The 16283-nt window shown below is 31.4% G+C and overlaps 1 protein-coding gene across 4 annotated transcripts in view; it reads right to left on the minus strand.

Moving 5' to 3' along the window:
* LOC143240873 (paxillin-like) overlaps positions 1-16283 on the minus strand; it is a 54249-nt gene that overhangs the window by 19708 nt on the left and 18258 nt on the right. For all 4 annotated transcript variants that reach the window (XM_076484089.1, XM_076484088.1, XM_076484087.1 and 1 more), the window contains 3 exons: positions 8890-9020; positions 8453-8630; positions 1596-1770 (listed from right to left, as the gene is read on the minus strand). In XM_076484089.1, coding sequence (XP_076340204.1) covers positions 1596-1770; positions 8453-8630; positions 8890-9020 — 484 coding nt within the window. The remainder of the gene's footprint in view (positions 1-1595; positions 1771-8452; positions 8631-8889; positions 9021-16283) is intronic.

The raw sequence follows: 16283 nt of genomic DNA on the forward strand, positions 1-16283 counted from the left end.
CAAACTATACAATTATTGATATAAACTATGGTATAATAACTTGCAGGAAGAAATTGTTAAATTACTATTATAAACTGTACAGCATATCAAGTTATCCTAACAAACTGTGACATTACTATTATAAACTGTACAGCATATCAAGTTATCCTAACAAACTGTGACATTACTATTATAAACTGTACAGCATATCAAGTTATCCTAACAAACTGTGACATTACTATTATAAACTGTACAGCATATCAAGTTATCCTAACAAACTGTGACATTACTATTATAAACTGTATAGCATGCCAATTTACAATAAGAAACTGTTACAAGCTGTGTAGCATTCTGAATTATGCTAACAATGTTTTTTACATTACTGTTACAAGCTGTAAGACTTGTTGAGTCACACTAAGAAATTGTAACATCATTACTTTAAACTTTATGGCATGCCAAGTTAAGCTAAGAAACTAACATTACTCCTATACATTCTATAAGATGTCATGCTACAGTGAGACATTGTAATATTATTGTTGTAAACTGCATCTCATGTAGTTACAAAAAAAACTTATAAACTGTGTGTGTGTGTGTGTGGGGGGGTATATATCGATTCACAGAAGGAAACTAACATTACTATTATAAACTGCAAAACATGTTAAGTCATAGAAATCTTTAACATTATTGTTATAAACTGTATACATTGAGTGGCATTAAGAAACTGTAACATTACTGTTACAAATAACAAAATATTGTAAGGTTAGTGCAAAATGACAATTTGCATAGACATTTTTAACACTAAACTAATAAACATAAGGTACCTAGAAGTTGAATCTGGACATCACAAAATATTTGTAAGTTTTCTGAACTACATAACACCAATAACAGTCAATACCAAAGAACAGCTAATGGTTCTTATTACTATATTAAATTGCACCTGCATTTTAACTAACAAATAAATCAAGGCAAAAAAATTAAATTAAAAATTATAAACTTCTCTCAGGCATGACAATATTAACAAATATAGTGCTTACACTTTGGTGTGGGTGAAGAGTTTCATGTGCAGTCTACATATATTTAAAATGGGTTGTTAGGGACTAGAAAGCTAACTAAAACATCTCAGTGGATCAGAAGAGGGAAACTAAATATAGCTTCTAAGGTTTGTCTGCAGATCGTTCTTTCATTAGTTACATACACACAAAGATAACATTAAAAGGTAATGTCAGTGAACCTACAGACATGGTTTACAAATTACTGACAACAGCCTAGTTTTCAATTGAGGAGAAAGTTTACCTTCTTTTTATTAATACTTCTTCAGTGAAAGTATATCTTTGCAATAATTTTCAAAGTAAAAAACATCTATTCTAGAGCAAATTTAAATATGCACTGTTAGGCATAAGTACATAAATAAAGAACAGGAAACTTGCAGACCTAATGCTTGAGGATCATTCTTTACACAAGATTTAAAAAGTCATTAGAATATAAATATCATTTCTGATATGAATTCTAACATATGAGTAATACGTATTTTATAATACATTCATGATAAATAAAACATCCATTAAAATTCCCATCTTTTCCCAACATGTATATAAGCAAAATTACAAGTTACTAACTGTTTGATTGTTTCTGGAACAGCATTCTGTAGCTCATCCAATAGGCTCTCTACTGAGGGTCCAACATCTTGAATGCCACTGCTGCTGGTGCTGCCTGAAGGAGAGATGTTGTGGTATCTTGGAGAAGTAGGAACAGGGTTGGAAGGACCATTCACTGTTGACTGGTATTGGTATCCTGTTAATAAAAATAAATTGGATACTCATTCAGCTTTAAAAATGTATTAAATTCTCAATTAACTACCTTGATCCATAAGTAGAACATTCAAAATAGGAAATTCAATGATTTTTTTACCCCAAAAGAAACACTAAAGGTCAGAGATTGAGCAAAGTTCAACAACCAAATTAATTTGTTTTTACTATTGAGTGAACTATGCTAAAATGCATCTGCAAATTTCCAGCTAGTTACTTTTTCTTATGCATGTCTTGTAAATTTTGTCATCAGTGATTAGCAACCCAAAGAAACTTACTTTCAAGACAAATATTACAGGCAACAGATTTGTCTAAGTTATAAATCACTAATATCATTGAAGGAGATGCAGATATTCAACATTATTCAACAAAGCTGTAGATGTTTATAACAAAATACCAAGATGTAGTTTAAAATTAAAATAATCACCTTCATATTAATGGTTAATCTTTAGTTCAGATTTGCATATTTTTTAGTTGGGTAGAAGAATAAAGTTAGGCCTCAGGTGAAATGTTTCACACACAAGTGTTTTAACACCTGCCACACAAGCTAGTGTGGCATCTTAATGTGGATTAAAAAGTAATTTTGGAAAGGTTTGGGCTGTTCTTACTATACAAAAACATGATGTGTGGCACTATTTGAGGTCTAGGTAGCTGTACCAAATTCATGGCCTATTCCAAGAATGTGTGAACCAACATCGAGAAGTTAATTTGTACACGTAAAAGTGCAGCAATGAAACATGCTTGAAATTTTCTAGATGTGATTGTGAGGAATGCAATAATATTAAGTGCACTGATTAAGCTAAACCATGAGCCTAAGGTTGAATAAAGGAAGAACTCATTTGAAGATATCCCAACCAATCTGACATACCAGCAGAATTGGAGATTTGGCAATTAACGACTGCACTGACACAGTGATATATGAAAAACTTAGCACAACAGCATCATTATCTTCAGAAAATGTGGATTATAAGGATATGTAAGAAATCATTAGTTTCAATATTGTGTGAAAGTAATGGCACAGTAAAGCCCAAAGATAGTGTTGAAGTTGAAGCAGATACATTACCAAATGATTTAACTTAGCAATACTCAATTTTAAACTACATTTCTGTAATGTAGAGTAAATATAAGAAGGATGGTACAATAATCTATATAGTACCACCATAGTATAACTCATAAAATTTTCATTATGTTTTATATTAATTTTAGAAGTTGTGCCAAGCTTCATTCATTGAAATCTCTAGAAAAAGCTCTAAATCACTACATTCTGGAAAGATGTCTTTTGACCACCCTAAGCTCCATACTAAAAGATGCACAAGCTGGCTCATGGGATGGTTTTAAACACTTAGTTAAAACATTAAATTAGCTACAGGTATGCAGGATTTTCATTTAGAAAAACAAGTTCTTAGAAATAAACTTACAGCTATTTTGATTAACATTTTTTAACTTAATAATATTAGGGGTAAACATTCAGCTACAGAAGATTACTGACACTCGTGTTGATGAGAAACCCACTGGAAGTTTGTTTGTTTGTTTTGAATTTCTTGCAAAGCTACATGAGGACTATCTGTGCTAGCCATCCCTAATTTAGCAGTGTAAAACTAGAGGGAAGACAGCTAGTTATCACCACCCACCACCAACTCTTTGGCTACTCTTTTACCAATGAATAGTTGGATTGACCATCACATTATAACACCCCAACAGCGGAAAGGGTGAGCATGTTTGGTGTGACAGGGAATCAAACCCACGAACTTCAGATTACGAGTTGAGTGCCTTAACCACCTGGCCATGTTGAGCTGCCCACCTGAAGTAAAAATATATCTCAAGATTATTAGTAAAAGTGTTAATACCCAAACCAGCCATCTTGAGATATATTATTACTGAAATTTATTTAACAGTAATGGATGTTTTGAAATAAAGTATTCAAGTATATTTACTACATTAAAATCATAAATCTTTTTCACTTGATAAATACCAGATTAATAACCATCTGTCTGGAGATGCAAAATTTGTCTTAAGTTGCTTCTGGTAGTTTTTACCAAAATTTAATAAAAACTCAATGTTTCCTAAATAATTTTATAAAGTTCTAACCAATGAAACAAAGAGTTACTAACATCAAATCATAATTGATATCATTAGCAATCTAATATCACAAAATTATCAAATTAATAACACTTATTTTATTTTAGAAGTTTCTGAAAGTCGGTTGTAAAAGTTCAAGAATATTTAGGAAGGATTCAAGTTAAAATTTTCAGGTTTGCTGGACGTACAATGTTTGAAATGAACACATCTTCATGAAGTAACTAGTAGATAGTACAAGATAGACACTTAGCTGTTGACACTTGCTTTGATAATACATGAATGAAACATTTAAAATGAAAATACTAGGTTCAGATACTACAAGGTTAAGACACATGGACAGTAGCTTTTATTTATTGTCATAAAGACATTTAAGTAAATGTAACATTAGTTTCACTGTTTTGGTTCAACACAGTCTACAAACTAAATACAGAAAACAGGATAACATAAAAACACAAACAAAACTAGTTGTAGTAACTCACTTCATGTATAAAAGCAAATGCTTACACAAAAAGTTAGCTATCTAACATTGTTAACCCCCAGGTTAAGAAGCTTAGACAATTCAAGTAAGCTAAAACTTGTCATTAATGCTTATTTATGAATGATACCTATAATGACCTTATTAAAGTTCAGTGTACTTCTTTTATGTCACAGTGTTTGAATTAGCACACAGCATTTATTCACATTCAACTTTTATTAGATGAATTTATATATGACAGTTTTAAAAAATTATACATTTCATTAGGTCCTAATGCAAGTGAAGTGAATAAATTGACAGTAACAAGATAACAGATCTTTTCACTAGTAAACAAAACAACCAAGAATTCAAATAAGAAAAAAAATTATATCCCAATGGCAACATGCCAACTGGAGCAATTATTTCTAGCTTGCAACTTGTACCATGAAACACTGAAGCCTCAACAATCTGAGAATGCTTGTATGTGATAAAAGCTAAATTTAAAATATCCATCAGGGGTCACACTTATCCAAATATATTTTCCATACACAGTATGCAATTTGTGAAGGAGTTCCATAAAGGCTACACATTTGCTATATCAATACAGTCTAATGTGTTAATGGAAGTGATAATTTTGGCATATTTCATCTTTTATTTTTTCATTTCAAGCAACTATTTGCATTTTTATTTTGGAGAAAAAATATGTGTATACAAATGTAAATAATCAGATATTATAAAAGGACCTTATATGAATCAGTATCTTTGCGATTCAATTTCTGTTTGTATAGTTTCAATGAGAGTTATATGTTGCATAGAAGACATTAGAAAATGAAACCTCATGCTTCTATTTCTTTACCATGTCACAAACAACCAAGTTTAAACAATTTAACATAGAATTGGGTTGCTGTATTAGATACATGATATAACATAACAATTAATGTTGATGTAACATATAGGAAATAAGTACTGTCTGTTTTCAGATCCTGGTTTCAACATCAAATTGTACAAAATTCATAACCGATAACAAAGAATTTAGTTTTGGATCAAGTATTTATATCTCTTTGTCAAAAAATAAAGTAAATATTTCCAACAATGAACTAACTCACTCAATAACTCACTTGAAAAGATCTGTTAACTCATTCACACTAGCCTACCTCTCTTTTTGTATATTATTCAAATTGTTTTCCAAACTTTAGAAAACTTTCAGGCACTTGGACCAAATCCATCAAGTTATTTCACAGTCTCTTCAAGCTATATATCAGTACACATTTCTACACAAATCTAGATTAAGAATAACAGCTATTACTTTGCTCTCTCCATGGATAGTAAAGTACCTTGAACAATATTATGCAAAGGAAACAATATCAACTTAAACTAAAACTTCTACCACTATCAAGAATCTCACTTGACAATTTACAATATTAATATTTGTAATGATAAGCACTATAACCATTAACTCATCACTGAAATATGTATAATTTAAAAGCAAATCACAATTTTAGTTAATAATATACATATTTAGTTTTTAATTTATTGCTCCTAATCTGTCCAGTCACCAAAACTCTTTAATAATTTTTTCTCTGTTGTTTATGATATTAAAATGAGATGACCTCTTGTTGTGTATCATCACTTGCCATCTTGTTATTACAAAAGAACCTACTATTTACTGTTTGTTCAACCCCTGACAACTCTTTGTAAAGGACCTAAACAGGAATCTTGGGCTCATTAACAGGTTCATTAACTTTTGACAAAGCCCATCTTAAAGGAAACCAGTTGGCCATTTTTTCCCCATTGATATATTTCCAAAAAATACAGTAGATAACTCTTTACTTGAACTGCCTATCTTTCTGAATGCTGCTCTGTTGCACTTTAGGTTAGCTATTTTTTTTACCTTGTTCTATGATCCTTATCATCACTGGAAGATCAACTTATGGAGCTGTAACTGTTGAGTAGTGCAAAGGGATTTCTTAATCATGACTGAAACTATTTGAAAAGAGTCTAATTTTACATCTGTGTTCTCTCATGAATTCAATGACCATAATGCATTCTTCTTTCAAATAAATTACTGACATATGATGTATTGAGAAATAAACCATGAGTAACTTTAAACTTTTCTCTTCCTGGAACTTTATGACAATATGCTGTTTGTATCAATCCATCTTCTTGCTTCATCTCTACCAGCCTCCCAAACCTGATCAAGTTGAATAATGATAGATATAGAAATTAGTGTCAATCAATGGGATGCAAGCTTTCCAATCAACAAATCCATTTACTCAACATATAGTTTCTTTAAATAATGCACTTATCTCAACTGTTGCAGATGGAAATATTTTCATCCTTATAACATCATCTCCTTGGTTTAATATCAAAGGATGATACATCACAGTCTCAGACAAACAGCAGTTTCCTTTTCTTGTCATCCTTTAGGAACAGATTTTATTTCCTAAGTACATTTGTCTGCAGCTTCTGACAATATGCAGTGATAGAGTTTTAACTGAAATGCCTTATGTTCTTCAGTTTACTTTTCCATTCTGAACAAACAGTTCTCTAATTAACCATTTGTGCTCTTCTAGACCACTGCCACAGACAGTGGATGTTTCTAAACAATTTGATTTAACAATTTTATAATTCTTGGATTGATTTGACAAACTTATATTTCTTAGATGACCCATTTAATGATTATTTGTGACTTTTATAGGTTCTAGTTTCCTCGTCAATAACGTTCTTTAAAGATGTACATCTTTTTTTTTAATCTGATATATTTTCATTTGCTGAATCATCTATGAATTGGTCAGGTGCTAACTAATCTACCATTTCTTGGGGAGCATGTCTAGTGTTACATTTCTTTAACAAGTTTGGCAAAGTATTTGCCATTCCTTCTTACTCTCTTCATAAACTTTGCTTTAGAAACTTGCTTATTATGTATCACTGACAATCCATTTGATAAAGTGACCACTAACAACTGATAGTTGTTGAAAGGTTACTTAGTGTTGTTAAATCTGGTCTTTTTAAATGTGCAGCAGGCTGAATAACTTGTTCACTACTCCATCCAATCATTTTATAAATTATTTCAAACTTCAAGATGTGCCTCCCATTATTCTTTTGTTTTTTAACTGGACAATGAATTGGTTTGCTATACTCATAACTAGATGAGGCAGTGATATATTTGGACTAGTCAATAAAGATCTCTAGTTGCAAATGGCATTAGTAATAACAAATGTAGACCAGATGGATTTATTTACTCCACATGTCATAGATAATAGTGTTTGAGGTAGAAATTTTTCAATAGATAAAGAGAAGAGTGCAGTCATTTTTATTCTTCCACTGCCTATTCAGTCTCTAAATATTATATTCTAATGATGATGTCCTTTGATACATTTCCTAAAGCTTCTTCAATTTTGTCTTGATAGGAACTGGTTTTTGTTTCTAATTGTTATGCGAGTCTCATACTTCCTCTCTCAAATCATTGTGCTTGTCTTCTGTTTTTTTCCATCTCTTTCTTCCTGAACTTCTTTTAATTTTCTATCACTTGTTTTTCTGATCTTTTTTAAAAAAGTTTTATTATTTACAGAAGGTTTCCATTTTGCTCCAAGCATATCCCACCTTCTATTTGAGTCTTAATTTTGTTTTACTTTTATTAAAATAGCTCCACTCCTGACAACACTGTTGTTTTATTGTTGGTTGAGTTCTGTTTGATTATTTGGTTTAAAAAATAAGAGAAAAGAATAATACAAAGTCCAGTGCAATTAATTACAAAAAAATGTTTTATATCTTCAATTTCAAATTCTGTGGTTAGTATAATCAACATTATATTAGGGACTTAACTTCACAAATAAACAAATATTATACTTACTTCCTAATTTTATACCTGTATTATTTTTTCCAAACCTAAACTTAGTATTCACAGCACTGAACTACCTGGCTAACATACTTGCTAACTCGAATATTCATTCTAATAGAGTTACTATTCAATAACTTACTATTGCCTAATTCACTTTCTATACATCACTTAAATTGTTTCCTAAAATTTCAGGACACTTCCAAGTATTAAGCCACATCCATCCCTCATTATGCTAAACTACCTTCCTACTAAACACAAAAACATCTAGATCAAAGGCAGAGGTTATAACACTACCTTTTGTTCCTGGATAAGTCATGAATCTTGCAGAGTTCAAGTCTTCTAAAAGAGTGTCCAATTCTGATAAGTTGTTCTCTAAAGATACATCTTGCTTGGGGCTTAGTGAGCATTCAGGAAAGATTGGAGTAGTTGTCATGGTTACCTCTCTTATCACTTGTTGATTCTGGTAAATGGGCTGGAAAAAAATTTTACAAATTAATAATACATAAAATTATTCCAGTAACAAAATCTCATAAGATGCATATTTTGTTTTGTGCCATTAACTTTGAATTAATATTAATATCAACTGACAAATAAGCATGTTTATCCTTCTATGTCAAACATAAATCTGTCTCATGAAGAAACATAAACAACAAACCACTACTCTATATGGATTAATGGAAGTAACATGAATTAATTCCTTCACTCTATTTTTACTAAAAAAAATACCTCACCGAACCACGGTCCACCACTGACGGCTGACTGTAAACTGGGTTATCTTCCAGTGGAGGAGGAGAAGACTGGTAGCCAGATCCAGAGTGATTCAGATGGACTGTTGTGTTCTGAAGATCAGCTAGAAGTGCATCTAGAAAAAGCAGAACAGATGTATATTACACTTAACGTTGGCAGTCTGACAAACAGGATAATAAGTGTTCCTTAAATGTGTTATATGAATTAATTTTAATAATAATGTGTCATAATAACTTCCCATGTTTTATTAACTACTATATCATATGGTTCTAAATCGCAGTCTAAGGTAATGCAAGTCAGAATAATATATTTTAAAATCTAAGCAGCTATCCCAGAAATAAATCTCTAAATCATGGCTATAACTGTGGGTCTGTTTTCCATTCATAGTTAGTATTAATGTAATTATACTAAAGAAAGCTGCACGAATATGAACAGTGTGCATAATAATAGTTGGTAATAAAACAAGAGACTAAATTCAAAATTCAAGATAATATTCTGCTTGCACTCTGAAATCAAACACATTAGTAACTATCATGCAAGAGTAATTTAATACCCTATGTGCACTGCAATATTCTACACATCAGTAGACATGAGCAAGTAAATACAACCTAGGGCACTACTACATTGTTATTCGACATGAGTAGATACCAGCAAGACAAACTTAGAAACAAGTTAATTTTATGATTGTATAATCAGACAACCTAATACTGTTTACTTAAAGAAAAAAAAACAAACAAAAAAACAGGAGGGACAACCAATACAGAAAAAGTATTTAAAGACATGGTAAAGATATCAAGTGTGGTGATTTCATAGAATGTATTCACAGAATGAACAGTGAAAAAGATAATCTCATACTGTGAAAGCACTGTGTTCAGTATATTAGTAGCCCCTGTGGTGAAAAATAAGGGAAGACAAGTGAATAATGTGAATTCATTCACACTAGAAACTGTCATAAGTAACTAATGACAAGATAATAATGTGCCACTTTCTGTGCACACGTTGACTTCTAACATATCAATAGCTAATATAAAGTTACTAGTGAGAGAAAGTTAATACTGTATTGTTTGTATGCACACTTTGATTTCTCACATTAGCAGCTAATATCAGGATCGCTTGTTATAGACAAGTTAATTGTTTGTGTTTGTTTTTTAAATTTTGTGCAAACAAAGCTACTAGAGGGCTATCTGCGCTAGCCGTCCCTAATTTAGCAGTGTAAGACTAGAGGAAAGGCAGCTAGTCATCACCACCCATTGCTAACTCTTAGGCTACTCTTTTACCAAAGAGTAGTGGGATTGACCATAACATTATATATAACACACCCTGGGTGAAAAGGCAAGCAATTTTGGCACGACGGGGATGCAAACCCGTGACCCTCAGAGTACGAGTCGCACGCCTTAACCCCCTGGCCATGCCGGGCCCGTCATGTTAATATTTTAATATTTGTGTGCACACTTTGACTTCCCACACATTATAAAATACAATCAGCACGAACAAAAAGGAATAAGCGTAAACTGTGTTTATATTACAACTGCATAAAGATCAGTTGATTTCATTCAAAGGGTTAACTGATAAGAGAAAACTAACACTGTACATTATGTCATATCACAAATATCAATAGCTTCCAAATGGAATATTAAAGACAAGTGAATACCACATAAACACTGTCTTTACACGTAACTACAGTATTTGTAATAAGAATTAGCAGTTACAGAAATATTATTTATGGTGATACTGCAACTTTAGATATAGCTACAATAGTTAGTATAATAACTAACAATTAGAGGCAAGTTGTCTGTGATTATGATGTTAATTTACACACAACTAGAGTGGCAGCCATAACAATTATTAATTAAAGACAAGTTAGTTGTGATTATACAATGACTTTATACTCATAACTAGCAAACATAAGAATCAATACTTGAGGAAGTAAGCACATTATGATACATCAATAGTTAAGCATACAATGATTTATAAGGAAAATTCTTTATTCATGTTGGAATAAACTACATATTTTGACAGACCAGTGTTACATTGATATATGAAGTATATCCCATCATGAATAAAAAAATTTTCCTTATGCTTATAAAATCATTGTGTGCCTATCTATTGATAAGAATCAATAATCAGAGACAAGACTCTGTACATTGTGTGTGGGAGGGGTGACTGTAGCTTTATAGTATTGGTATATATTTTCAGTATGACTGACTACAGATTAACATAAATGTGCATGCATTGCAGTTTCATTTAAATCAAAAGTTGAAGTTAATGTCAAGGTGAGAATTACTGTGTATGTATGTACTGTAATATGAAATGTATTGGAGTTCAAGCACTGTGGTTTTGTACAAATTATTAGATATCATCAGGATGTGTAATTTTAAACAAGATGGATATTAAATGTGCTTGTATCTTTAGACATAAGTAGCTCTGTTCAGGATGAGTAGTGACAGACAAGCTAATAATGTTTCTAATTGCTGCCATCAAGATGAGCAGATAGATAGAAGATAAAATGTATTCACTGTGATTCAATGCATAGGAGTTAACATCAAGCTGAGTAATTTCATATAGTTACCACAATGCCTATGCTGTGACCTCCTCATGATTTGTGATAAAAATCAGGACAAGACATTATATACATGCTAATAAAGGTGTTCAACCACTATTATCAATACCATATTATTTACAGTTTAGTTCAAGGTATTCCATGATAACATTTCACAAGCACTAACATGCTACTTATAGCTTGACTTAAGGTATGTTAATAATATTAAGTATTACTGTCACCATGGATATATATGTGAGAGGTTCCTGGTTAAACTTGACCCATCATATCACACAATTATAAAATGATTTAAAGCACATTCCTATTAGTCTAATGCAGTGTGTATATTCATTCTACTGCTTCTATGTTCCCTTACTTAATGAAGTTAAGAGCATTTAATATACATTTATTATCACCACTAACACAAATACTGATTTAAAATTGACTAATGTTCCTTTTTTTGTAATTGAGTCTGAAATTTTGTATCTTCTGTAACCATATAAAATACCACCACATTTAATGACAATCCAATACAAATACCAGCCACCCTGTTAGAAAAATAGAACTGTCTTAGTTAAGATAACTCCAACTCTGCCAAAATGTACATAATTCCTCTAATCTTACCATCCCCACCACTAAACATAAAAAAATATGATGCATTAACACTACCAATTATCTTAAGAATCTTAATCAGATCTCCTCTAACTATTCATTTTTTTGAGAGAAAAGTTCAGAAATCTTAGCTGATCTTAATATAATAACCTTTCTATCCCGGCTATCATTCTAGTAACTCCCTCAAACTCTTTCCAATAATTCAATGTCCTTTCTGAGATAAGAAGCCTACAACTGAACACAATACTTTAAATGTGGCCTAACCAATGATATCATAACCTTTGTTTACTAGTATCAAGATGCATGGTAATATATCATGAAGCCAAACCAATCAGCTGCAAGGATACATTGCATGTTAGTAAAATGAATGATAGTTCAACAATTATTTCACCTTCTGTATCTTGGACTGGAGTAATACGTATTCTCAATGGAAGTGCTCTACTAGGCTCTTACTTCACATACCAAATTTCAAAATAATCCATTTAAAAATACCAAAATTATAACATCTACAATTTTGATTTTCTTTTTTTTTTTATTTGCACCAAAAGTACAACTTTTTGAGACAAAAACATACATAATTTTCATAGATATTTTCAAATTTTGTAGGCTGATTGATCGTTTTAGTCTACAATGAGGAGTCTTATTGTGTAAATATAAGCCGTATGTGCAAATTTATAAAACTAAAACCTGTCAAATTTGACGTTTTAACTCATACCACAGCTTCACCTAAGAGTAGACCGTTTTTCATTATTTGTCCTTCAGATTAAAGATGGCTGATGTAAGGTGAAAGGACATGCAGATACATAAGTATTGGTTAGGCCAAGCAAATTAGAATAGCAGTTTGTAGCTTAAATTTAAAAAAAAAATCAAACGGGTGGATGATTATTACCGATTATAGCTTGTCAACTTTTCAGCAAAATTTCACTAAATTTTTATTAAGTTATCCTAATTAAAAAGCATTTTCTCACATGATATTAGCTTAAGCAATCAGCATAAATAATTATGCTTGATATGGCTGTACAAATTGCAGGGGGTGATGACAAGAAACTGTTAATCTAAATTCCCTTGTATTACTATAAAAAAGGCAATTGTGAACATTGTTTTAGAGGAAAAACTACCATCATATATTTTAAAGAATCTAGTTGATTCAGTTAAGTAAAGCTCTGTTCCAAATAACAGAATTGTAATCCCAAAAAATAATGTGTGTTACTACCAAGTATCTCTTTCTTACTTGATGTGGTTTGTTGGTGTGCATTGACAAATATCATATCTAATCAACACCTTAGGTGCAAAAGAAAAGATATGGCCAAAAAAGGAGTGGGTATGCAACTTAACCTTGAAATAGCAGCCATCATCAGTTGATGCTGCTACATACAACATTCCCACTGTTTTAGGGTTAAAGAAATAAAATAAAAACCAACAATGCCAGGTACACATAAGCACTGATACGAATTTTACAGCAAATATTTATTGATTAATTCGCCAGGACATATCTTTTGTTCAACTTAGGACAGGCATTCATTGATTAGTTAGCTAGATTGTATTTTACTTTACCTACCACCATGCCAAAAGTTGGACAAAAACATCACCTGGCTAACTAATGAATGAGTGTTTTTTTCTGTAAAATTCTTATCAATGTTACAAGTGTAGCTACCAATTTGGCTATGAATTTTGATTTCATTCCTTTAAGTCATATACTGAATTGTTTGTATCTGCACCATTTTTTTAAATTTTTTTTACACTTAAAGTATTTTTAATTACATTCAACATTTCTGTAAATACAACCTAAAATTATATTTGCTCTGTCACTAGCAATAACATTGTTTGGATGGCTTGAGAGACTGATCAACCAAAATAACGATCTTTTACTTCTGTAACATTATAGAAGTTGTTCCCCTCAAAATTATAGTCACATTTGAAATTACAATATTCCAAAAGCATTATCTTGCATATATTACAATTAAAAGTACTCTATCAATTATTTGCCCAACTCACCAATAATCTAAGACTTTTGTATGGTAGCACCATCTTCCTCACCAGCAACACTCAAAATCTTAATGTTATCAGTAAATTTAAATAATCAACTGACCATTCCTTCACTTATCTCCTTGAAGTAAGTCAAAAGAGATAGGTCCTAACACTGAGCTCTGAGGTAGCTTTTACAACAGCTGTCTACTTTTTTCCCCCATCGAGCCAATTTACTACCCAAAGATGTAATCTACTCCACATATCCAGAGACATTTTTACACCTCAAGTATCACCTTCTCAAATATCTTCTAAAATCCAGATACATCACATCAATGCCTATACCCTCATCTACATGAGTAGACACCTCTTAAAAAATATGTAAAAAGCCTAGTAAGGAAAGATTTTCCCCTTGTAAAACTATGCAGTTTATCAAACAAAATTTAAAATTTTGTTAAATGACTTTGCAAAGCATCTTTTATCAGACTTTCAAAAACTTTTCCCACCACTGATGCAAGACTAAAAGGCCTATAATAACTGAGATAATCTTTATCATCTCCACTTAAATCAAAAGTAACATCACTTCCAATCTTATTACATCCATTATCTATTCAAGGACTTGGAAACAAATTACAGCATGAGAATCAACAATTCAGTCCTTAACCTTCTTTAAAAACCCCTGAGTAATTATTAGGCCCCAGACCTTAATCATTCTTTCAACTTTCCAATTTCTTTCTTAACAAGCACAGAATTAACATAGTCATCTTGTTTCCTTCTTGCAACTGTTCAGATTAGGAATAGTGCTGAAATTTTCATTTTTAAAAACTGAAGAAAAAATGGAATTTAATAACACAGCCATACCATAACAATCAGATATTAACTCCCTGGTATCATCCTTCAAAGGTTCTATTACCATCCTAACATTTTGCTTATCCTTAAATTGTTTTAAGAACTCCTTAATAATTATTTTTACACTTTCTTCAAATGATTTTCTGATTTCCCATTTGACCAGCTCTCTTGCTCTTCTATAATCCTTGAAATAAATCAATCACTGAAGTGAATTTAATCCTATACTTCCAATGATTTTCTTTAATTCTATTCTTTATATCTTTTGTGAGGCAACCTGGTTTTTTAATTGCAGCTATCTTTTCAAGTCTATAATGACCATGTTTAGCTTGAAGAGTGAAGTATTTATTTTTAAATTTCTTCCACATTTGACCAGTATTTCCAGCTAATCCACTTGCCCAATTCACAGCATATTTTGAGTCTCACCTCTTCAAAATTTGTTTTCTTACAAGTTGGAACCAAAATCTCATTACTCCTTATCTCCACGTGCAGCAAAAAATCAAATCTAACTGAACAAGGACCACTTGCAACCAAACATTCTCCCAATCTCTATCCTATTGAGTATTTATTTATTAGAAATTAACAATAAATATATCATTATTTCTAGTACATTATGCAACAAACTGTTTAAGAAAACTATCCTGAACACTTTATAAAAACCTGTCTTATGATTTGATCCTAATGTTTCCCAATCTACCCGTCTGAAATTAAAATGTACTGTATTTACAATCTCACTTGCATATGAATTACTTATGTTACTGTAATGTAAAGCTTCTCATTAATTTCATCCAGTGATCTGTAACAAGTTCCACCAAAAAATTTTCTCCTGTTATAACCACTTAAAGAAATTCAAACAGACTCAACCTCATTGCTATTAGCTTTGATATCCTCAAGTTGAATAGACTGTAACTCATATTTTACATACAAAACCATTCTTCCATTTTTATCAGTGTTCTATCCCTATTACATAGTGCATAACTTTCTATTTCAAAGAAATTCCTTATCATAATTGTCAACATCTGTCAGGTTTCAGTTACTCTATTACATCTAAATCCTTTGTTCGAACAAGTGCTCTAAAAATCACCCATTTCCTATTCTCATAGCATTATAATATAAACAGTTTAGTCTCACATTAAAACTACCTTTGTACCTTATTCCCATATACACCTCTTTCTAAACCATAATTTTTTCTTCATTATTCTGGCCCTTTCCATTCTAGCTGTTGAGTTAGCAGCTCTTACACAAACAAGCCTCTTAAAATGTAAATCATTATTAAAAAAGTTACCTTTTCCCATTGAAATGATCCCATAAATCCAATCTACTCTTTCTTACATATTAACCTATGCCTAGTATTCAACTCTAGTGACCTGTTTATAATTTTATAGTCACAGACAAGTCTTGGCAGTATCCCTGACA

Source organism: Tachypleus tridentatus, chromosome 13, assembly GCF_004210375.1.
Source record: "Tachypleus tridentatus isolate NWPU-2018 chromosome 13, ASM421037v1, whole genome shotgun sequence".
Taxonomy (NCBI): domain Eukaryota; kingdom Metazoa; phylum Arthropoda; class Merostomata; order Xiphosura; family Limulidae; genus Tachypleus; species Tachypleus tridentatus.